We start from the raw sequence: 22,143 nt of genomic DNA, 5'->3' as shown, positions 1-22,143 counted from the left end.
CTGGGCCCCAGCTGGCCTGGCCGGCTCACAGGAACCTTGGAGGCTCCAGCTCTGCCCCTTGCTGCCCCACAGGCCTTCAAGGCCATTCGAAGCTTCCTGTCCAAACTGGAGTCTGTGTCAGAGGACCCCACACAGCTGGCCGAAGTGGGTGAGTGGCCCACGCTCATGTTCCCTGTTCCTCTTGCCACTTTCTTGACTGGCCTGTTGTGGCCCCTGTCTGCCTCGCTGGAGTGTCTGCAGAGCCCCAGGGGACAGATTGTTGCGCACTCTTCAACCTCCCATTTCACAGCTAGGAGAGCGCAGGCCTGGGGAGGAGGGCGCCCACTCTAGGTTGCTCTGCTTCAGTTAGTGCCGTCCTGTCGCCCTTCCCACGGAGGCCTGAGGTGTCTGTACTTGTCGCTCCTGTCCCTGCCCAGAGAAGGATGTCCACGCAGCCTCCAGCCCCGGGATGGGAGGAGCCGCAGCCAGCTGGGCAGGCTGGGCCGTGACGGGGGTCTCCTCGCTCACATCTAAGCTGATCCGGGCACATCCCACGGCTGCCCTGGCCGAGACCAACGTCCCCCAGAGACCTGCGCCTGAGGGTGAGAGTCCTGGACTGAGAGGGCTTGGAGTTCCCCCCAGGATGGTGATGGGGACACCCCCAGCCCCAGCAACCTCTGCCCTGTGCTGAGGCCTTCCTGGGGCTTAGTGGGCGGAAACTCAGTGAGCCTCTGCTCCCCAGGACTTCCTGCCCCAGCCCCTACCCCTGTGCCTGCCACGCCTACGACCTCAGGCCCCTGGGAGACCCAGGAGGAGAGCAAGGACACGGAAGAGGACAGCAGTGCCGCTGACAGATGGGATGATGAGGACTGGGGAAGCCTGGAGGTGAGGGGCCGAGGACTCCCACGGGGACCCAGCTGCAGGGCCACAGACTGCCATTCGGGGAGCTCTCGTGGGCTTGGCTGGAGTCAGATCTTTCCTCATCTGCAAGTATCCTAAGCAGGAGTCATGGAGCAGCCATTGTGGGTCGGAGCTGACAGCTGAGCCCCATCTCAACTCCAGAAATGAGAGGCCAAGCTGATGGTGGTTGGGTCTGCCCATCCCTCTTCCTCGCTCCCCTCCACGGCCCATCCCTCCTATGGCCTTTCTGGGGCCCGCCCTGCCCTGTGATCAGCAGAGAGAGGTTACGCCCAGGCCTACAACCAACCTGTCCTCCCTGAGGGTGGGCTCAGGATGGGCTGAGGCCAGAGTGGGGCTGTCCTAAGGGGAATGGGGTGGGCAGAGCTCCGGCTGCCAGCAGTCTCTGCCCCTGAGGCCGCAGGCAGGGGTGTGGAACTCAGGATCTCGTTCCCCACCTCACAGAGGAGTGACAACAGGCCTGGTTCAGCGTGTCCAGTTTATTGATGGGACACAGGGCTGAGGAGAAAATGAGATGGAAGACAAAAGAAGAAAGGGTGGAGCCCATAGCTAGGCAGAGACTGGGGGCTTCTTTGGCCTTTCGGGTGGAGCAAGAGGGCTCTATGGTCGTGCTTTCCTCCCCATCCTGCAGCAGGAGGCCGAATCTGTGTTGGCTCAGCGGGATGACTGGAGTACTGGGAACCAAGCCAGCCGGGCTGGGCAGGTGAGCTGGGCGGGACAGAGCGTGTGTACAGGGGAGCGGGGTGCCTCTGCTCCTCCCTCCCCTTCTCTAGCACTGTCTCCGCCGCCTCTTCTACAGGCCAGCAACCCTGGCCACAGATCCCAGGAGTCAGACTGGAGCAGTTGGGAAGCTGAGGGCTCGTGGGAGCAAGACTGGCAGGAGCCAAGCCCCCCGGCGCCACCCCCTGAGGGCACACGGCTGGCCAGCGAGTATAACTGGGGTGGACCGGAGCCTAGTGACAAAGGCGACCCTTTTGCTGCCCTGTCAGTGCATCGGGAGGCTGGGGCACAGGTACTGGTGCCTTTCCAGTGGGAGGGTGCAGACCTGGGGTGGACCTCAGCTGAGAGTAGGTCTCCACTCCAGCCCACACCTCCCTTTTCAGTCGAGGCGAGACTCATGGGGTGATGACAACTGGGAAGGCCTGGAGACCGAGAGCAGTAAGTGTTTCTCCCCAGCCAGCTGGTTGATGGCCTGGGCCTACCTTCCACCGGGGCAGGCATGGGAAGGGAAGCCGAGACCCAGGTTGTCCTGACACCTTCAGCCTTCCCTTTCTTGTTTCCAGGACAGGCGAAGGCGGAGCTAGCCCGGAAGAAGCGCGAGGAGCGAAGGAGGGAGATGGAGGCAAAACGCGCTGAGAAAAAGGCAGCCAAGGGTCCCATGAAGCTGGGAACCCGGAAGCTGGACTGAACTGCAGGTGTGGGCCCTTCCCAGTCTCGGAGGCCCCACAGATGTATTTATTGTACAAACCATGCGAGCCCGGTCAGCCTGGCCAGGCACATCTCACATGTACATAATCAGAGCCACAATAAATTCTATTTCACACCTGTTGTGCTGGGCTCAGTCCAGCGCCTCCAAGGAGGCTAGAGTCTGGCGCTGCCCTTTGGAGTCTGCGCCCATCACGGACATGAACATCAATTTACTTCGAAAACCAAGAGTAAAGAGAAACGATCTGATTTATCAGTTTCTGGGGAAATGCCCTCTGGAAGGAAGGCCGGCAGCGCCAGACAGACCCAACATCTGCCTGTGAGCCAGGCGGAACCGGCAGGGGCGCCCTTGGAACATGGGGCGCGGGGAAGGGGTCTACGGGCCCGAAGGGTCCCTGGGTCCGAGCCCCGAGTCGGGGCACCAGCGAGAGGCCGAGCTCGCCCCAATTGCTGGGCAGAAACCCCTCGGTGATTGCGAAGGTCCAGACCGAGGGTGGTGTCAGCGGCGTCGCTGGGGCACGCAGGCTCCATGCGTGCGGCTGCGCGCGAAGCCAGCTTTGCAGACGCAGCGGTAGGAACCGCTCGTGTTCACGCAGCGCTCGGTCTTACATAGTAACCCGCGCTGGTTCAGCTCTCGGCACTCATCGATGTCTGGAAGTGGGGGTGACAAGTGAGGACTTTAAGAGGGCGCCAAAGCTGTGCGACCCCTTGGTTTCTGGTCCGAGCAGAGCTTCTGCAGGGCCTGACCCCGCCCCGCCCCGCCCACATGCCCTCTGGCCCCGCCCCCTCGGCGCGGCTCACCGACGCAGCGGGCGCGGGACGCGTCCAGCTGGAAACCGCCAGGACACTCGCACACTGCGCCGCCCGGCCGCGGCACACAGCGACCGCTCACGCAGCGACACTCGTCCGAATCCTCCTCTGAGCTGTCCTCTTCTGCGCGGGCCGAGAGAATGAGACGTCAACACTGCCCCCGGCGATGGCCGCGGACCCGCCTCTGTCCCTCCAGCTACACTCACCTCTGGCGGGCTTCCCCAGCAGCAGGGGGCTCGTGTCCCAGAAAGAATTACTTTCACTCTGCGACGTCGGGCACTGGGACCCTGAGAGGGGCAGGGGGGCGATCAGCAGTCAATGGCTTTGATTCACTTCGGCTCGGCCCCCAAATTCCCTCCGGGCCAACCCCTCTCGGGCATGCTCACCAGCGCCGCGCGGCGGGCACGGACGGCACTGGGCTCCCCAACCTCGACCCTGGCGACAGCAGCAGTCATCGAAGGTGAGGGCGGGCCCGGCCAGGGGCCCCGCACACATGCCGTCATCTCCGCGCTGGCCCCAGCACACGTCCCGCCGCTCAGGGGCACGCTCTGCGGAGGGGGACCCGGCGTCAGGGAGGAGCCCAAAGCAGGGGCCGCCTTCCCCCGCTCCAATCCACCCTCGTGGGAACGACGGCCCCGGGCCTCCACGGGGCACACAGTGTTCTGGAGAGCCCAAGATGACCCTCGCCCTTACCGGCCGGGCTCTCGGGGCGCTGGCAGTCGCGGCCTGAGGGTCCGGGTACCCAGGGCGGGCGGCACTCGCAGCGGTAGGAGCCGGGCAGGTTGACACACCGGCCAGGGCGGCAGGCTGTGGGGTCCTGGCACTCGTCCACGTCTGCGGGCAGCAAGTAGATGGGTCGGGGTGGAAATCACAGCTTGGCTCGGCTAGCCTCTCTCCCGTTTCCCCAGAGGACCGATCCGGGCCTCACCCATCTCTTCTGGGCTCAGACACTGGCGCTGCACCGGGCTGTACTCGGCCGGGGGAGTGCAGGCACAGCGGTAACCACCGCGCGTATTCTCACACACTCCGTTCCGGCAATTAGACTCGTCCAAACACTCGTCCACGTCTGAAGGGAGGAAAAGCGCGAGTGGTAGGAACCGGCCTGCAGTCGGGTGGTTTTGCGTGTCTCCTGGCTGCTTTCCCACGGCCACGGGGGCAGCTGCACTCACCCACGCATTCCAGCAGGTTCGAGTCGTAGTAGAATCCGTGCTGGCAATAGCACTCGTAGCCGGGCTGCGTGTTCACGCACTTGCCCTCCTTGCATATCTCCGCCCCAAACAATATGCATTCATCGATGTCTGCAGAGCGACAGGCCGTGGGCGACCGCACCCTCTACCTGCCGGGCCTCTGAGGCCCCGCAGCAGAGGACGTGGGGGTGGCGCTTACCGTGGAAAGGCGAAAAGTCTGCTATGGCCTTTTCCCAACGCCTACTTAAGGCGATAGGGCGGGGCTTGGGAGAGGGGCGGGGCAGTCGGTGAGAGAGTGGGCGGGCCTTATCCCAGTACCCGCAATTGACAAGCAAGCACTGGAGGGATCGGGGTGGTCCAAACCGGAGGGCAGAGCGGGGCGAGCCAGGTGGGCGGAGCCATGTTGGGGCTTACCACGGTGGGCTGGGATGCCATAGTTGACAATGTTGTTGTCCTGGGTATAGCCCTTCCCGTCTGGGCAGAGGCTGTGGAACTCAGCTACAGGGAGACAGTGGCCATGGGGAAGGAAAAGAGCAGGATTGAGCACGTACGTCCTGGCCATAGGGCCAGAGCTCTGGCCTCATTTCCCACCAACTCAGGAAGGGGCCCTCTTCCCCAGTCCGGTCCCAAATGAAGAAACTGAGGTTCTGGAAAGGGGAAAGGCCTGCCCGGCTCCTGACCTGAGCTGTAGACTGGGCAGGGATAGATCTCGCAGTGGTCTCCCCAGCCAGCCCCCAGCGAGCAGCAGCACTCCTGCTGGGTGACGTTGGTGGCCAGAACACTGTCACAGAACACGGTATCATCGAAGTTAAGGTAGCACTCCTTCTTGTGGTGGGGCTGCTCCACCTCTGAGGGGAGGGGAGAGCAGCTCAGGGTCTGGCACTGTGTCTTTGCCTGTCCACACTGCCCACCAACCTCTGCCCTCTGTGCCCCCACATCGCCTGGCTCCTGGAGCTGCCACGTGAAAGCCAAGCTCCATCCTCAGTGTGGCATTCAGGGGCCGCCTGACAGGTCTGGTCCCGCCAGGGTCTCCCAGGCAAAAGAAATTTCTTCCTGTTCCTCATATTCCAGAGGGTGGGACCAGGTCCAACTCTGAGTCCCAACTGCAGCGTCTAGATTGAGGAGGGAGCCGAGAGGGCACTCACCCTCACAGCCATGTTGGTCCTGGGTGGGTGTGAAGCCCTCATCACAGATGCAAACGTAGGAGCCCTGCAGGTTCTCGCAGGCCCCATGGGGAAGGCACAGGCCTGGGTCCTGGCTGCACTCATCTATGTCTTCAGGGGGGGAGAAGAGCAGAAAGAATCACTCAGAGGGAAACCAGCCCCTCTCTCCCTGGGGGTGGGCCTCAAGGGCCTCACACAAGCCGAGAACCTGAATTTCCACTTTGACTTCAAAGCACACACAACAGGAAAGCCACTCGTGTGGGTCTGTGCACAGGGGTCGATGTATATACATTCAGTGCACTGTTCTTCACAAGCGCTAACAGAATGAAGCCCTAGCTCTCAGCTCAGCATCTGGGGTTTCAGTTTGCTCTCCCAGTATCTTTGTCTCATCACCCTTTGCTCTAAACCACTAACACCCTCAGCTCTATGTCTAGGCTAAGGTATCTACTCTCCCTAAAAACACAACTAGCTCTGCTTCCTGATCTCTGTGCTTTGCAAATACTCTTCTTTGGGCCTGGTAAATACCATCCTTTGTTTTTCTCTGCTTATGGAATCTACTTATGCTTTAGGGAAGCCTGTTTATACTTCAAGTTCCAATACAACTGTCACTTCTCAGTTGCAATTAATCACTAGTCCAGACCTCTTTTGGCACTTAGCACTCTGAATTGTAAGAATCAATTTACCCAGGGCTCCTTCCTAGGGGAGACTGTCTTCCTAGCAAGGAACCCTGGGTTATTGCTCAGTATCTAGCATATAGCATAGAACCTGGCAAATATTAGGTGTTCAGTAAATTGGTCATAGCAAACACCCTCTTCCAACAACACAAGAGAAGACTCTACACATGGACATCACCAGATGGTCAACACCGAAATCAGATTGATTATATTCTTTGCAGCCAAAGATGGAGAAGCTCTATACAGTCAGCAAAAACAAGACCGGGAGCTGACTGTGTCTCAGATCATGAACTCCTTATTGCCAAATTCAGACTTAAATTGAAGAAAATAGGGAAAACCACTATACCATTCAGGTATGACCTACATCAAATCCCTTATGATTATACAATGGAAATGAGAAATAGATTTAAGCGACTAGATGTGATAGAGTGCCTGATGAACTATGGATGGAGATTCGTGACACTGTACAGGAGACAGGGATCAAGACCATCCCCATGGAAAAGAAATGCAAAAAAGCAAAATGACTGTCTGGGGAGGCCTTACAAATAGCTGTGAATAGAAGAGAAGCAAAAAGCAAAGGAGAAAAGGAAAGATATAAGCATCTGAATGCAGAGTTCCAAAGAATAGCAAGGAGAGATAAGAAAGCCTTCCTCAGCGATCAATGCAAAGAAATAGAGGAAAACAACAGAATGGGAAAGACTAGAGATCTCTTCAAGAAAATTAGAGATACCAAGGGAACATTTCATGCAAAGATGGGCTCGATAAAGGACAGAAATGGTATGGACCTAACAGAAGCAGAAGATACTAAGAAGAGGTGGCAAGAATACACAGAAGAACTGTACGAAAAAGATCTTCATGACCAAGATAATCATGATGGTGTGATCACTCACCTAGAGCCAGATATCCTGGAATGTGAAGTCAAGTGGGCCTTAGAAAGCATCACTACAAAGCTAGTGGAGGTGATGGAATTCCAGTTGAGCTATTTCAAATCCTGAAAGATGATGCTGTGAAAGTGCTGCACTCAATATGCCAGCAAATTTGGAAAACTCAGCAGTGGCCACAGGACTGGAAAAGGTCAGTTTTCATTCCAATCCCAAAGAAAGGCAATGCCAAAGAATGCTCAAACTGCCGCACAATTGTATTCATCTCACACGCTAGTAAAGTAATGCTCAAAATTCTCCAAGCCAGGCTTCAGCAATAGGTGAACCGTGAACTTCCAGATGTTCAAGCCGGTTTTAGAAAAGGCAGAGGAACCAGAGATCAAATTGCCAACATGTGCTGGATCATGGAAAAAGGAAGAGAGTTCCAGAAAAACATCTATTTCTGCTTTATTGACTATGCCAAAGCCTTTGACTGTGTGGATCACAATAAACTGTGGAAAATTCTGAAAGAGATGGGAATACCAGACCACCTGACCTGCTTCTTGAGAAACCTATATGCAGGTCAGGAAGCAGAGTTAGAACTGGACATGGAACAACAGACTGGTTCCAAATAGGAAAAGGAGTACGTCAAGGCTGTATATTGTCACCCTGCTTATTTAACTTATATGCAGAGTACATCATGAGAAGTGCTGGGCTGGAAGAAGCACAAGCTGGAATCAAGATTGCCAGGAGAAATATCAATAACCTCAGATATGCAGATGACACCACCCTTATGGCAGAAAGTGAAGAGGAACTCAAAAGCCTCTTGATGAAGGTGAAAGTGGAGAGTGAAAAAGTTGGCTTAAAGCTCAACATTCAGAAAACGAACATCATGGCATCTGGTCCCATCACTTCTTGGGAAATAGATGGGGAAACAGTGTCAGACTTTATTTTTGGGGGCTCCAAAATCACTACAGATGGTGACTGCAGCCATGAAATTAAAAGACGCTTACTCCTTGGAAGGAAAGTTATGACCAACCTAGATAGCATATTCAAAAGCAGAGACATTACTTTGCCAACAAAGGTCCGTCTAGTCAAGGCTACGGTTTTTCCAGTAGTCATGTATGGATGTGAGAGTTGGACTGTGAAGGAAGCTGAGCGCTGAAGAACTGATGCTTTTGAACTGTGGTGTTGGAGAAGACTCTTGAAAGTCCCTCGGACTGTGAGGAGATCCAACCAGTCCATTGTAAAGGAGATCAGTCCTGGGTGTTCTTTGGAAGGACTGATGCTAAAGCTGAAACTCCAATACTTTGGCCACCTCATGCAAAGAGCTGACTCATTGGGAAAGACTCTGATGCTGGGAGGGATTGGGGGCAGGAGGAGAACGGGACAACAGAGGATGAGATGGCTGGATGGCATCACCAACTCGATGGACATGAGTCTGGGTGAACTCCGGGAGTTGGTGATGGACAGGGAGGCCTGGCGTGCTTCGATTCATGGGGTTGCAAAGAGTCGGACACGACTGAGCAACTGAACTGAACTGAACTGAAACTCTTATTGGATGAATGCATTGAGGGGTGAGTTGGCACATAGTAATAAGCATCATCTAATTACTGTCATTATTGTTATATTATTTTCTGTGAAAGAGTAAGATGAATGAGTGGGTGGATGGATGGATGGAAAGACAGATCAACAGTGCGTCTAGGAGATGACTGCTTGCTGCCATTGCTCCTTGGGAGTTCTCAGCCAATCCCCCCATACCTTGGCATTTCCGGCCGCCTACCAGCCGATGCCCCTGGGGACAGAGACATCGATAGGAGCCATTGGTGTTGATGCAATCACCCCCAATGCAGGCTGCAGGGAAGTCACACTCATTGATGTCTGTAGGGAATCAAAGGGGTGGAGAATCTCAGGGACAAAGCCCACTCTCACAGCCTAAGGCTTCCGAAGAGCCCTGGGTAGGGCCCACACCCCATGGCCTATCTTGGATCTGGATGGGGGCTGGCCATGGAGTGGTGGGCTTGCTCACAGTAGCCCCTGGGGTTGGGGCCTGGGCAGTGAAGGTCTGGGACAGGGGGGAACAGGTCAGCCCCCCAGCTTGAGGTCTCCCCTCACCCTCGCAGCGGCTCCGGTCCCTTGACAGATGGTAGCCAGAGAGGCACTGACACTGGAAGGAGCCTGGCGTGTTGGCACAGATGCCGTTGTCGCACACGTCCCCAGCCTCACACTCGTCCACATCTGTGGGGCACAGGGGCCATCAGAGGGCTAGGACGGGGTGGTCCTGTGTCTCTGCTCCCCTCTTCCCACTCCTGCCCACGGCCTGGAGCACCAGAGCTGAGGCAGGTGGAGCTGGAGACAAGCATGGGCCCCTCACCCCGCCCCTGTGTGGCACACCGTGCCCTAATGACCAGGCCAGGTGCTGGCAGGAACCCTGGGCCATTTCTGGTTCCAAAGAGCTCAGGCCTCCGCATCCTTCGTCCACCCTCACCAAACAATCCTCCCCTTCTGCCCCGGGTTCATGGCCCCAGCTGCTCTGGTGGCTGCTCCCGCCCTTCCCCCACTGCCAGGGCTCCCTTTATAAGTAAGCTCCCCTATATCTTCAGTCTCACAGAATAATTTCTCCCGCTTGTGCAGTAAAGGGACTTGGCTCTGAGAGCACGCTTCTGTGCAGTCCTTTCTGGGGGGAGCTGGTAGTTGCCCACACCCCAGACCCCTTCCAAACCCCTCACTTCCTGAAGGACACCTGAACCCCACCCCGGCCTCCCACCTCTCTATTGCCATCAGCACCCACCTCCCTAGTGCTCTCCCTTTCCCTTTCTCTCCCTCTCCATCCTGGGCGTTTTCAACATCCATTTGGCCAGCCAGGCCCAGCCTCTGATCCAACAGTCCTTCCCTCAGTGTCTGCGACCTCCACTTCAACGCCAGCCACTCGCTCTCAGTACAAGGGACTGGGAGCTGCCCCGCCATCCCCAGGCCCCAGCGTCTCAGACTCGGCTCCTTTCGCACTGCCTCCGCTGCTGCTCTCCAGGCCCCTCCTCACCTCCTCTCCCCAAGGGCCCCTGAACACCTCTCCTGCCTCCCCTCTGCTGTGGCAAAGCCAGAGCCCTCGCCTGCTTCTCAGGATGCCGGGTGCTGAGTGCGGCTGAGGCTGGCCACCATGCGGAGCACCCCGGGCCACTCCACTCCCTGTGGCCTTCAGCTGGGCTAGATCCTCTGCATGGCTGCACCACCCTCTCCTCCTCCTCTCAGGCCTTGACACCCGGGAGGCCTAGGGAGCCCCATGCCCTTCAGCAGGTCCAAACTTGTGCCGTTCTCCTCAGCCCACAGCCTCCACCCCACTCGCTCTTCCTCACCTGCTGCCTCCGTCTTCTGGCCTCTCCTCAGGACACAGAAGCTACCCTGCTAAGGCCACCTTCTCATCTCCCTGGTTAGTTCTTAGTTACAAGGACCTCTCTACTGCATTTAGCGCATCCTCCTCTGCCCTTGATGCCTGCCCTCCCCAACTGGCCCCCCAGAGCCCCCGTTCCCCCGTCTCCCGCTCCTATCCCCGCCTTCTGCCGACCTGGCAGTGTCCACCATGCTCCGCTCACTGGACTCACCCTCCTTGACTGCACCCCACGGCTCCACAGCTCCCCTAGTGTGCACCCCGAGGCTCCACAGCTCCCCTAGTGTGCACCCCGAGGCCCCACAGCTCCCCTAGTGTGCACCCCGAGGCCCCACAGCTCCCCTAGTGTGCACCCCACGGCTCCACAGCTCCCCTAGTGTGCACCCCGAGGCTCCACATCTCCCCCAGTGTGCACCCCGAGGCTCCACAGCTCCCCTAGTGTGCACCCCACGGCTCCACAGCTCCCCTAGTGTGCACCCCACAGCTCTACAGCCCACAGTCGCAACTGGGTGTGTCTGGCCCAAGGCTTCCAATCTATACTGCCGGCCCTCTGTGGGAATCACCAGCTGAGAGACCCACAGGGACCACACACTCAGCTGTCCAACAGGAAACTTAATGTCTTCCTTCTCAAACACGCCTCACCCCAGGGACCCTATCCCAGTGAACAGCACCCACTGAGTCACCCAAACTAGAAACCTGGAGACCCCTTACTCCTCTCTCTCCTTCGCCTTGACATCCAGTTAACAAGCCCAGGTAACTCGTTTTAATATTTCTCTAATATCACACTGTCTCATGACCATCTTTGAGGCCACTATTATCACATCCACCACTGTCTCTGTCCTGAGTCTCCACCAGACCTCCAGTCCTCTGCACAATGGGCATCAGGGAACTTTCTAGAACAAATAGCAAATGTCATTCTTCCCCTTAAAATGCTTCAGGTGCCTCCTAATACCTTCAGGGCGAAGCTCAACCTCCTGGGCAGGGCTTAGGTGGGCCCTTCAGGAGGTGGGGGCCTGCCCCTCACCAGCCAGCCTCAGCCCCACCCCCTACTTACACTTTACTTTCCCTGTACACTCTGTGCTGGTGTTCACAGAGCCTGGCATACTCTTCCCTCTCTCCTTTCTTTGCTTGGCTAACTCCTGTTGATCCTTTAAGACAACTCACGCCTCCTCTTCTCCCAGTCCCCCTGAGGTTTCCCAGAAACACCCAGACTCCATTGAGGCCGACAGCCCTGCGCTCCACAGTCGGTGTCCATGGTTCTCCAGTTTCTCTGACTCTCATCCCTCAGCCCACCTCCTGATGCATAAGAAACATTATTGTCGGTGGGGGGAGAGGACTACTGACACCCCCTTTCTTTTATATCTCTTCCACTCCATATTCAAGTAACTGCTTTGCAAACGCAGCTCCAAGCCTTGCCTCCTAAGATCCTTCCTACCTAGAAATTCCGCGGCCCCCTCCTCCGTCAGGTTGCGGAGAAAGTGAGTGAGTGGGTCAGTGAAGGGAAGGTGCCTGCGAATTAGCTGTCTCCCGGCCGACAGATGGAGTAACCCGGTCCCCAACTTCGACGCTCGAGTAGGTGGAGGGACGCAGGGCGGGGAGGGCTGTCGCTCACCCAGGCAACTGCGGCCGTCCTGCGCGGGCGCATAGCCCTGGGCGCACGTGCAGCGGAAGGAGCCCGGAAGGTTCTCGCACCAGCCCGGAGAGCAGGGGTTGCCCTCAGCGCACTCGTTTACATCTGCGGCGGAGAAGGCTCGCCTCGGACCCCGCCCCACTGGACGAGGTACTGTGAGGGGATGGGAGACCCTCCTTCCAGAATTGGGGGGGGGGTGTGGAAGCCGGGTTCTGGAGCCGACTCCCACGCCAATAGCCCCGCCCCATCACCGGGGCAACTCCCGAAGGGCCCCGTCCTCTTGTGATCGAAGCCCCGCCCCACCCGGGCCCCAGCCTCATGCTCACCGCGGCAGGCCCCGCCCCCCTGGCTGCGGTAGCCTGGCAGACAGGCAATGCACTTGAAGCTCCCAGGTTTGTTCTCGCATTTGCTATCCGGGCAGGTGCTAGGGTCTCGGCACTCGTCGATGTCTGCGCAGTAGGAAGGAAGAAGACTTGTCTGGGGACAACATTGCCGGACAGGTGCTCAGGGGCCTCGGCAGGGCCTCCCTCTGTCACGGATCGACCAGGCGAAGCGGGTCCTCTGGGTTCCAGTCCGAAACCTCCGAGAGGCCCAGGGGTGGGCAGAGACGGGAGTGAGGCCCTCCGCCCCCACCCTAGGCCGAGGCACCGCTGAGGACCCGCGTTGGTCCGGATGGGTCTTCCCCACCTTCGCACACGGGCGGTCTGGAGGCTTTAAGCCGGTAGCCGGGGTAGCAGTTGCACTTGTAGTGTCCCGGAAAGTTGATGCAGAAGCCGCCGTCGCCGCACAGGTGGGGCTTTGCGCACTCGTTCAGGTCTGAGCGGGAGGAAGGGGGCGCGAGGGGAATGCAAGGCGGCGGAGGGGATGACATGCGGTCGGGAGAGCCCCTCGGGTCCGCCGATCCCCGGGCCCGCCCCCGGCCCCGGCCACGCCCCCGGCCACTCCGTGCTCACCCACGCAAGAGCGCCCCCCGGCGCCGACGTGCAGGCGGTAGCCTCGGTTGCAGTGGCAGTTGTAGGAACCGCCGGTGTTCATGCAGATGCCCCGCCCGGCGCCGCAAGGCTCCGCCTCGCATTCGTTCACGTCTGAGAAGGGCGCGCAGGTGGGGAGACGTCACACGACGGTCGGGAGCCAGGGCCGCCGCCGCGCTACCCACTCTCCACGCTCACCCACGCAGTAGCGGTGCTGCGGATGCGACCGGTAGCCGGGATTGCAATGGCAGGAATAGTCCGAGGGTCCCGGGACGCACTCTCCGTGGCCACAGATGTTCTGGTTCAGTCGGCACTCGTCCGTCTCTGCGGGGGGCGCCCGGGGGAAAAGGGCGGCAGGACAGAGGGGGCAGGCAGGGAGCAGTCACTTTCTGCCACATTCCCAGGGAAGAACTGGACACCCCATCACTCTCGACGCCGATAACTGAGCCTGGTCGCACTATGAGTTCAGATCTCCATACAGCCATGCCCCCCATCCTAGGATTCCCTACACTTCCATCACAGATAACCGCAAAATCACAACCCCAAGTAGCCCCAAACCATGATCCCAGGTCCCTGGCATCCCCACCTCCTCAAGTTCAGGACCCTTGATACTTCTCTCTCCACTTACTATACTCTGACTCCAGTCACCTCAACACTTCAAACTCTGTCGCCTCAATCACACCAATATCCTCCAGACAAGTGAACCAACACCCCTTGCCTTAGAGACCTGCCCACCTCCCCCCAATTCCAGAAGTTTTCCTCCCCCTCTCAAGGCAGGCAGGAGCTAGTTTCCTGGGAACCCTGGCTGGAACAGGTGATCAGACTCAGGAGGCCTCCTTACCTTCTTTCCTAGTATTCACAGTACTCCCTGCCTCCCACCTCTTCCTCCTTGTGGCCCCTCCCCTGAACCCTGCCCTAGGAAGCCCCAGGAAGCCCTGGCGGCTGAACTCCACTCCCTCCCAAACACACCTGGCCAGTGGGCTCTTGCAGGCTGTTCTCTCTGCTTAGAGTGACTCTCCCTAGTCTCCTTAACACCCCATCCTCTGATAAGTGTCCCCAAGTGCCTCTTTCTCCACATTCCCACAGCCCCCAGGCTGTCACTGGGTTATCCCAGCCTGTGCAGATTTCCTGGGCAGCCACCTTCCACTAGGAGCTCATCTAGCCTCCAGTTTTCAATTGGGTTGGTGGCTTCCTTGTGGCTGGAGTCCAACCAGACATGGGCTTGAATCCGGCTCAACTGTGTGACCTGGGATCAGCTACTGAACCTCTCTTAGCCTCAGTTTTCTCATCTGGAAAATGAGGCTAGCCGTGCCCACTTCACAGAGGTCAAGAAAGTTAAATGGTATTTAGTATGTAAAACTCTCCAGTCAGTGCCTGGCCCAGGGCAACTGTTCAGCCATAGCTAGCAATTATTATGATGCCCCAAACCATGCAGACACTTCCCACAGCCTTTGGGATCAAATCCAAGCCTCTTAAAGCTCCCTGAGCTGGCCCTCTCCTAGTTCAGAAACACTGATCTATGTGTGGTTTCTCTCTTCTCCATGAAACCAGGGTTTCATGTTTCCATGCCTTTGCCCAAACTTCTGCCCAAACTGGAATGTCCTTTTCCCCAACCTGCTAGCCCATTTCTTTCCCACATTTTGTCGTTAATTTCTAACACTCTTAAAAGCTCTGTTCAGAAAGGCTTCTCTCATCGCCATTCTACATATGATCACAACACCCAGACTTCCTTCCTTCTTCTCTGATTTACTTTTGCACAGCCCTTATGAGACACACTAGATTTGGACTCATTGATCTGTTTGCTGTCTGTCTATTCCACAAGGACAGGGAATTTTTGTCTGTTTTGTTTATTACTGTGTCCCCAGCACCTAAACAGTGCCTGTGCATAGTAGGTGCTCCATAAATATTCATTGACTGTGAATGCCTTCAGACTGGCCTGACCATCACACCACCCGGATCAGCTGAGGGCAGAGTGGCGTCTCAGAGTGTTGCACGCCGAGGCTTCCCCAGCCCCCAGCCCAGGGTCTGGCATACAGTAAGCCCTTGAGGGTGTCAGCCCTCCGGAAGGATTGGAAGGGGTGAGGGAGGAGAAACTCTAAGTTGGAGGCGTGGCTTACCTGGGTCGTGACCTAGGTGGGCGGGTCTTACCTGTGACTTGAGTAGGGGCGATTTCCACCGCACTGCGGGACGGGGGCAAGTCGGGCAGGAACTGGGGCGGCGGGGGCCAGGAGATCAGCTCTGCGGGCAGCAGCACACGACCATCAGCGGGTGAGGAGGCTGAGAGAGCCGCCCCTCTCCCCGCAGGTCAGGGGGCCGGCAACTCCACACCCAGCTGCACCGCCCCCTGGTGCCTAAGCTGTGAACTTCCCCGTCAGTGACAGCCCTTGAGGACTGGTCCCTACAGGGCCCAGCTCACCCGGGTAGGGCCGGGCAGGAGATACGGTGACAGTCGGGTGGCTCTGCTGCGCTGACTGCTCTTCAATCACTGGCTGCGGGCGACAGCAGCGTGAACCCTCTGTGTCTCCTCGGCCTCCCCGCCCCTCCCACCTGAGTTCTCATACTCACTGAGTCTGTGCTCACCCCTAGAAGGGAAGAAGATGGGGCCATTAAGTGTTGGGCTGGGAGAAGGGAGTCAAGTCTGGGATTGGCAGTTGGACATGTGTGGTCAGAGTCCCTAAGAGTTCAACGATCATGTCTCTGGGTCAAGCATCAAGGATTAGATCCTGATGTCTGGGAATGTTTTCATCACAGGTCAGTGAAGCGATGGCTGGACAAGGTCCTCAGCTTGGGAGCTTATAGCCAGGGTCAAATCCCTGAGTCAGGGGTCAGAGGGTCAGATCTAGAGGCAGCATTTGAGCTGCATTAGTGTCCTGATCTGGAAATCAAAAGTGTCTTGGTGTCAGAGGATTGAACCTGGAGGGCAATAAATGATCAAATCCCGTGGCTCAGGGGTGACATCCTGGGCTTAGTTACAACACTGGTTAGGGGTCAGAGTGTCAGCTCCGGGGGCCAATGCTAGTCTGGGATTAGGAGCTAGAGGTTAGACTTGGGTCCTGTGGGTCAAAGGTCAAGGTGTCAGACCTAGGGGTTCTGCAACTGTCAGGAAACAGGAGGGATCGGGCCAGACCTCTCTCTTCCTCTGTGTCCTCAGGTGGTGGTGCCCGGCTGGGGCTCTCGGGCAGCTGCTGGGGCTTGGGTGGCCCATCGGGGTGCAGGAAAAGGGAAAAGTCACTTTCGCCCTGAATGGTGAGCGTCTGGTGGGAGGTGAGGATGTGGTACCCCTTCCCAGCTGGGCAGATCTCCTTGAAGGCAGCTGTGGCCAGAGCAAGAGGCAGGCAAGTGAGCCCTTCCTGGAGAAGCAGGCTCACAGACAGCCCCCCAGCCTCAAAGGCCCCTGGCTCACCAGTGCCATCAGCTGGGCAGCGCTGGCACCTGGCACCCCAGGCCTTGCCGACACTGCAGCAGCAGAGTTGGCGGGTGAGGCGTGTGGTCAGGGGGTGCTGGCACTGGTGTTCAGGGCTCACCAGGCGGAAACACAGGCTCTTCTCCTCCGGCTTGTCCGCTGCAGGGGCCAGTGATGGGCATGGGCATCTGGGCCTGAACGCTGCCCACGCCCCTCTTCCCAGCTGCCCCAGACCTCACCTCTCTGGCACAGGAGGCCTTGATTCTCGTGTTGTCCCTGACCCTGAATTCATTTGACCCCTGAAACCTGTATTATTCTGACCTCATGTAATACCTGAAACTTCTGTGACCTCTGAACCCATTGAGCCTTGATTCTAGCTGCTCTAGACTTGATCCCTCCCACTCATCAAGCCCCTGGTCTCATATGACACTGCCTTCTCATAACCCCTGACCCCATGTGACCTCTTACTCCAGATCTCATGCAACTCCTGAACCCACTGATCCCTGACCCCATCTGTTTTAGATCTTGCTACTCTAGCAGTCAACCCTTGACCCCACTCTGACCTCTGTGACCTCTGATCCTTACTGTTTGGAGCCTTACCCTCCACCCATACTTGGTGACCTCCAAGGACCCCCGAGTCTCACCAATGCACTGTGTGCGGGAGGGGCCCAAGCTATGGCCAGGTGGGCAGACACAGCGATAGGAACCAGGGTTGTTGAGGCAGTCACCATGGCGACACATGCCTGGCATCGCGCACTCATTGATGTCTGCGGTAATAAGTGAGAGTTTGGTCCCTCCAGGCTGGGGCCACAAGGTGACAGCGATCTGCTCCAGGAACCTCAGGGTTCTACCCCAGCCCCGCCTCCTCCCTCCCCCCCCCCCCCCAGTGACAACTGGCCCATACCCTGGCAGTGTGTGCTGTTGAGCCTCTTGTAGCCCTGGGGGCAGTCAGTGCCCATCTCCCCACGTACAGGCCCTGGCTTCTGCACCCCTGTGTCTGTGGAGAGAGGAGAGCATGGCAGGAGAGGACACGGGGGCTGCAGAGAGGGAAGAGACCGCACTGGGTGGGGGAGTGGGGTACTGAGGGGATCCGGGTGGCATCCAGCTGCAGGGATGGGAGGGGCTGGGTGAGGGTGTGCCCCGTGGGGAGGGCAGAGATCTCACCGAGCCAGGGCACTCACACTGCAGCTGGGGGCACTTGTGGCACTTGCTCTGGCCCCAAGCGGTGCCGATGCTCCCGCAGCAGTCTTCCTGCTTGGTGAGGCCCGGGAGGGGGTTGCTGCCACACTAGGGAGAGGAGTGTGGACAGGGGTGACAGGCTGCCCAGCCCTCACCTGGCCTCCCTCCTCGGGCCCTTTTCCTCCTCCCCCCACTCAACCTGCAGGACACCCTCCAGTTTTGAGCAAACCCGGTGGATTGGAACAGGGCGGCCCTGAGAGGCATCTGTGGGTTCACTCACTGGTTGCTTGGGCAGCGTGTCCTGGAAGCAACGGCCCAGGGGCTTCTGGGTGGGTGGCCGGGGATGCGCGGGCTTGGGGTGCGGCAGCAGGTGCTGGGAGGGGGCCGGGCCCTCGGCGTTGGGCCCTTCAATGCGGTGCACTTGGACTGAGGCCTCGGCCGGGTGGTGGACGCGCACGTTCACCACGGGGGGCGGGGCCTGCACTGGGGGGCGGGGCACGGCGGCTTCAGGGCTGCCCCGCAGCGCCGGATGGCAGGTGGTGGCGAGGAGCTCCTCCAGGGCTGGCCCCGCCCGGGTCCTGCCCACCCCGGCCAGTGCCCGCCCACCTCGGCCTCCCGGGGTCTGCCCGTTGCCTGGTACCTTCCGCTGAGATCTGTCCTGGCCCGAGGGGCACCAGGAAGGTCGCATGCTGGGCAGGAGGCCCCTCCCCGGGCCCTGGCGGATCGGCGATCACCTGGACCGCGTACATGGCGTGCTTGCTGGCCACAGACTCGCCTTCTGGAGCCAGGGGCGGCAGCGCGCCCGTGGACAGGGCCCCGGCCCGGCCAAGCCCAGGGCCTGAGCCGCCAGCGCCTCCGCCAGCTCCTCCAGCCGGCACCTGGCAGAAGCGACCCGTGAAGTCCGGGGGACACAGGCACTGGTTTCGCGAGGAGCACTGGCCGCCGTTCATACAGGGCAGGGGGCACACCACTGGGGAGGAGAGGTGGGTCAGGGCCCAGGCAGACCCCTGTGGCCAGCGCCCAGACCCAGTCCCTCACCCACATCCTGTCTCTTCTTTCCCCTCCTCCCTACTTCCAAGCCACCCACTGGTTCTGTCCTCCCTGGGAAGCTGGCCTTAGTAACACATCAGATACACACACATGCTACCCTCTAGGTCCCCCAACATCCTTATACCCTAGGGGCCACTGGCATCTTGAACTTGCATCCTAGGTAGGAGACCCTGTGCCAGCTGCGTGACCCTGAGCGACTGACTTCCCCTCCCAGGCCTGTGTCCTCATCTGTAGGGCGGTCCCATCTATTAAATGAAGCAAGGCCTGTCCAAAACTCTGCACAGTGCCCAGTGCACAGAGCGTGTTTAATAAGCAGCAGCAGCAGCTGATGATGGTGATGGACTAGCCTTTCCCTCCCCTTGGGCCTTTCCTGGACACCCAGTCTCTATCTGGTGCCTCCTCCTTGCCCCTCAGTCCTTCCCCTGACTCAGCCCCCTCTGGGCTCTCCCTCCCTCTGTTCAGCCATCCCAGGGCCCGCACCTCACCACTGCCAACTTGAGCTGTACTCCGCTGGGACCTCTCTTAAGCAACTCCACCCAGGGGACCCTGTCAGAAATCAGCATTCTGCCTCCCCACCTCTTCTTGGCCTTGGACCACCACTGGGATCCCTGCCTGCCCGGTCATTCATAACTGAGTCTTGAGGCTCCAGTCTCCCCTGCACCCACCCCAGCCAGTTCTGGCCTCTGTAATGTCTCATAATCCATCTTCCCTCCTCCCCATGCCCCCTGCCCCTCCCCTGCCTGTCCACGTCCCAAGCACCCTCAGAGAAACTTGCCTCGGGTAAAGCTCCGGCTCAGTCACAGCCCTGCTCCCAGCTAGCTTCCCTGCCTGCTCTCCGTGGCCCAGAAGGAACCGTCTTTCGGCCCATCCCCGTCTGCTCTTTCCATGTGCACCCTACGCTCCAGGACTCATCTCCTGTTTCCTACAAACGTGCCACGTCTTCTGCTTCCCTGCCCTGACCCATGCCATTTCTGCCCACTCAGAGCCTAGTCCCCATCTGTGCATATTCACATCATCTCCTTCCAGCCCCTCCCCCAGGAGGAGAGCCCTTCCTCACATCCCACCCACCCTCTGCCTCAGCTCTGGGTGCCAGAGGAGGTGCTGGGGGAATGAATGAAGGAGTGAATTCAGGGAGCTGATGGGATGTCTGTCTGTCTGTCACACACTCACATCTGAAATCCAGCCTTGGGGACCTGTGCTTGTGCACCAAGCCCAGCCCCTCTCCGGCCCCTCCCCCAGGACTGCCCTCACTTGCCAGGATGGGGAAGTAGGGGTGCTGCCCCCTGGACACCTGGAGGGCCTCAGAGGGATGGCCCACATGCAAGGCCACCGGGGCCTGGCTACGAGCATCCCAGCCCAGCCCAGCCCATCCTGCTTGGCCTCTGGGGGCCAGATTCTCAGGGCAGAAGGGGTGTGTCCTGGGCTGGGGGAGGCAGGATCCTCTCCTTCCTGCCTCCCAGTGAGTCACCCACAGCGGTGAGGGTGACCTCCCAGTGACACCCGCCCACTGTGGCCTGGGCACCGAGCCTGAGGGATGTGGGCAGCACGGATGGAGACAGCAGCCTGGGCAGGATGGCCGGGGGCTTGGGAGGCCGGGCCCAGGGACACTCACATGCACAGTCATCTCATCACACACACACATGCACAGACTCATTCTGACACCAACACAGGCTTACATAAACACTCCCATAGTCACTGCAGACGTGCACCCAAGATAACACAAAGAAACCTGTACTTGAGCCCAGTGTGCCAGCCCAAAGCCCGGGCATACCCCTGCGTGTATGCCATGTGTAAGCACGCGTGCACACATCTTATGAGAAGCGTGAACCACATCTGTGGGGTTCCTCAGATCTGTAGTGGCTATGTGAGTATAGGAGTGTGTGAGAGGGGCTGTTTTGCTGGTGCCATCGTGGGCCTAGCCTAATTACCCTGTCCAGGAGGGTAATTACTGCTGGGACACCTCCCCCAGCCTGGCCCACAGGGCCCTGGGGGAGGAGCGCTGAGCCCCAGGCCTGGCCCTTTGAAGAGCGATGTTGGGAGAAGGGTGGGCTTCAGGACCAGGAGGAGTTTTCAGGGTTTGGGGAGTTGGGGGTAGACTCTGAGGCGGAACTGTTCAGAGCTTCTGGGGGAAGCACAGATGGGGCATCAGGAAAAGGAGAGACCGAGGATCCAAGCCAGCCCCTACCTCCAGGCCTGTGCCCCACTTGTTAGGCCTCAACGCCCCTCCCCTCTAAGACCTCGCCAGTAACTAATTCCCTCACTCCCAGCCTGAGCTTGGCTCCTCCTCCCAGGGAATGCAGGTGTCTACCGCTGGCAGGCCCTACTTGAGACATTTTTTAAAGACTTTTCCTGTTTCTTTCACCGAGTCTGTTTCTAGGGGGAATACTTAACCCTTCTCTGAGACCTGGGCCAGCTGGCATCCCCGCAAAAGCCCCTGCCTGTCGACCTCGACTCCCTCTCAGAACCCAGCACTTTCCTAGAAGCCTGTGCCATCCAGGGCACCAGCATGACCCCACACCTTAGGCCTCAACCCCAACCCGAAGCTGTGAAGTCCAGGCTTCCACGCAGCCCTCCCAACCGCGACCCCAGCACTCCAGCCTCCCAAGACCCCTGAAGCCCCTGGGGCCCTCGGCCCTCCGGTTCCGCTCTCTGAACCCACGGTCGCCAGGGTCACAAGGCCTCCGCTGCCATGTCTCCCACGTGGGCTCCGGGAGCTGGCCTTCCCCGCGCCCCCCGCCCGCGCCCCCGGCCCTCACCCACGCGGAAGCCGGAGCCCGTGAGCGTGTCGGTGCTGTGGCCGTTCTCTCCGATGAGCGTCATGTTGGAGCCCTTCTGACAACTGTCCCGACACTGGCCCTTGAGACAGGTCCGCTTGCAGATCACCGGCGCAAAGACCACCTTGAAGCGCTCGCGGGCCAGCGCCCCGCCCCCGCCAGCGCCCCTCTCGCCCGCCGGCCCCCCCTCGGCCCCGCCGCCCGGGCCCAGCAGCAGCAGCAGCAGCAGCGCCAGCAGCCCCGCCGCCCCCGCCCCGCGCATCTCAGGGGCCAGGCCGCCAGCAGCCCCACGGGGCCCGGGCATCCGGGGCCGCAGGACCCGGGGGGGCGCGCCCGGGCGGGGGCGATGGTCCCGACGCCCGAGGGGGATAAGCAAGCCGGGAGCCCCGGGAGAGGCGCAGAGAGGGCAGCGAGGGACAGGATGGGAGGAAGCGCGCGTGGAGGGGACTGCAGGCGCGGGCGCGGGCCCAGTGAGAGGCAGAGAGATGGAGGCTGGACCGCGGGGAGCCCAGAAACTTCCACCGCCCCGGGAAGGAGCCCAGCCACGAGCCGGGGCCGGGGGCCTGCGGAGGCCCAAACGTGAGGCCGGAGCGAGGAGGCCGGAGCAAGTTGAGGCGGAGAGGAGGAGCGAGGGGAGAGGAAGGCCGGGCGGCCGGCCCGCTCCGCGCCTCCCCCGGCCGGGCTGGGCTCCCGCGGCCGCCGGGAAGCAGGGAGCGCGCGGGGCGGACGCAGGGA

The 22,143-nt window shown here is 59.4% G+C and overlaps 2 protein-coding genes across 9 annotated transcripts in view; one reads left to right on the top strand and one right to left on the bottom strand.

Moving 5' to 3' along the window:
• SCYL1 (SCY1 like pseudokinase 1) overlaps positions 1-2,440 on the top strand; it is an 11,032-nt gene extending 8,592 nt beyond the window's left edge. For 2 of the 5 annotated variants that reach the window (XM_086384899.1, XM_086384902.1), the window contains exons 12-18: positions 73-148; positions 417-581; positions 722-864; positions 1,529-1,600; positions 1,697-1,909; positions 2,001-2,055; positions 2,181-2,440. In XM_086384899.1, coding sequence (XP_086241025.1) covers positions 73-148; positions 417-581; positions 722-864; positions 1,529-1,600; positions 1,697-1,909; positions 2,001-2,055; positions 2,181-2,305 — 849 coding nt within the window. In that variant the 3' untranslated portion in view covers positions 2,306-2,440. Of the gene's footprint in view, positions 1-72; positions 149-416; positions 582-721; positions 865-1,528; positions 1,910-1,981; positions 2,056-2,180 lie in introns of all 5 variants that reach the window. The other 3 variants (XM_086384900.1, XM_086384901.1, XM_086384898.1) reach the window with 3 other exon arrangements.
• On the bottom strand, positions 1,362-22,143 carry LTBP3 (latent transforming growth factor beta binding protein 3). 4 transcript variants are annotated; one of them, XM_086384893.1, is made up of 28 exons: positions 21,391-22,143; positions 18,225-18,554; positions 17,865-18,067; positions 17,587-17,692; positions 17,310-17,402; positions 17,050-17,172; positions 16,406-16,564; positions 16,130-16,315; positions 15,568-15,584; positions 15,419-15,491; positions 15,151-15,240; positions 13,201-13,326; positions 12,985-13,116; positions 12,719-12,847; positions 12,358-12,480; positions 12,014-12,136; positions 9,132-9,254; positions 8,778-8,897; positions 5,465-5,593; positions 5,000-5,167; positions 4,734-4,817; positions 4,302-4,430; positions 4,061-4,198; positions 3,826-3,966; positions 3,519-3,680; positions 3,339-3,419; positions 3,124-3,255; positions 1,362-2,973 (listed from the first exon to the last, which is right to left on the bottom strand). In XM_086384893.1, exons 1-28 carry the CDS (start codon positions 21,710-21,712, stop codon positions 2,822-2,824), a joined length of 3,894 nt encoding a protein of 1,297 aa, XP_086241019.1. In that variant the 5' UTR covers positions 21,713-22,143; the 3' UTR covers positions 1,362-2,821. The 4 variants fall into 4 exon arrangements, with proteins under 4 accessions (XP_086241019.1, XP_086241021.1, XP_086241023.1 ...); XM_086384895.1 differs by having other exon boundaries at positions 17,865-17,989; positions 21,391-21,850; XM_086384897.1 differs by lacking the exon at positions 21,391-22,143 and adding an exon at positions 19,410-19,536.

The sequence above is a fragment of the Bos grunniens genome, chromosome 29 (genome assembly GCF_055505025.1).
Source record: "Bos grunniens cultivar Pamir isolate PY7600 chromosome 29, Bosgru_T2T1.0, whole genome shotgun sequence".
Taxonomy (NCBI): domain Eukaryota; kingdom Metazoa; phylum Chordata; class Mammalia; order Artiodactyla; family Bovidae; genus Bos; species Bos grunniens.
The sequence above is the reverse complement of the archived record's forward strand: the minus strand, read 5'-3'. Positions and strand labels throughout refer to the sequence as shown.